At 56.8% G+C, this 1121-nt stretch overlaps 1 protein-coding gene across 1 annotated transcript; it reads right to left on the minus strand.

Annotated features, from left to right (window-relative positions):
- Window positions 1-393: 393 nt before the first annotated feature.
- PPTG_20495 (hypothetical protein) lies at window positions 394-1029 on the minus strand (the record flags this gene model as incomplete). The annotated part of the gene is made up of 1 exon (XM_008919306.1): window positions 394-1029. The coding sequence occupies one exon, from the start codon at window positions 1027-1029 to the stop codon at window positions 394-396; it is 636 nt and encodes a 211-aa protein (XP_008917554.1).
- Window positions 1030-1121: the final 92 nt, after the last annotated feature.

The following is a 1121-nucleotide window of genomic DNA, read 5'->3' on the forward strand; positions in this document are numbered from 1 at the left end:
CACTTCCAGTGCCTCATCATACAGCTGACTCCTTTCCAGGGTGGAGCGACGGGCATATTTACCCGAGGCTCCCGAGTCAATCAAGCCTCTCCACGCAATTCCAACATTGTATTATGCTCCTTGAGCAAGTTTCTTCGAAACAAATACGCGTCAATCAGGACGCTTGTGCTTGGACCTCGTCCAACACAACTCGAAGCATCCGCTTCCGTCGGGACCACGTCCCCAACATTACGAGGCACATCTGCCTCCTGCTCCCGCTGCGAGCACCGATTCTCATACTTGAGATGGATGTTCAGCCTCTGGTCAGAGCCTGAGCTCAGCTACCGACCTGTAGACACCCCGCACTATTGGAAGCGCTTAGCGCTTGGCGACGCAGTCGCGAGCCCATGGGACTTATTGGCAGTGGGTGTGCCAGGTCATAGGCTCAGGGTAGTCCTCACGGAGGGGCACCTCGAACTCCCATGAGTTCTGTGAATGTGGATATCCTCTCCACTTCACTAAGTACTGGGTACGACCCCGGCGACGACGCCGCGCCACAAGGCGTTCCACATGATAGTGGGGCTCACCGTGCTCGTCGAGCAGAGCTGGAGGAGGCCGTGCCTCAGCTGGATTCCCGCGCTGCGAATCAGCACTCGCCGGAACGGCATCTGCGTCCTCACGACGCATGCGTCTCTGACGCAAACGACCACGTTCATCACGAAGCGGTCGGTCTCGAAGAAATGTTCCACCCCGTAATATATTAATACTCCCTCTTGTTGATTCACAACCAGGTCCCGGACTTTGAGCTCTAAGTTGCTCAGCTGTATCTTCAGCTTGATTTGCTCCTGCATCTCGAGCATTTCGCTCCGCGATCCGTGGCTTCGCCACATGCTGTTGACCAACTCCCCGTGGTTCCACCACTTGCTGTCCCGCAGCCGCACGCGGCCTAGCCGCTCTCTGCCGATTCGGCACCAGTGACTCGGCGCTCACACGAGCCGGGTCCTGGTACGGCTTGAGCAAGCCAACGTAAAACACCGGGTGGGTGCGCATCTTCTTTGGAAGATTAAGCGTGTACGCTAGGCCCTTCCTGGCCACGACCTTGAACGGTCCAATGAACCTAGGTCTCAACTTGGCCTTAAAGA

Source organism: Phytophthora parasitica (genome assembly GCF_000247585.1).
Source record: "Phytophthora parasitica INRA-310 unplaced genomic scaffold supercont2.692, whole genome shotgun sequence".
NCBI lineage: Eukaryota > Oomycota > Peronosporomycetes > Peronosporales > Peronosporaceae > Phytophthora > Phytophthora nicotianae.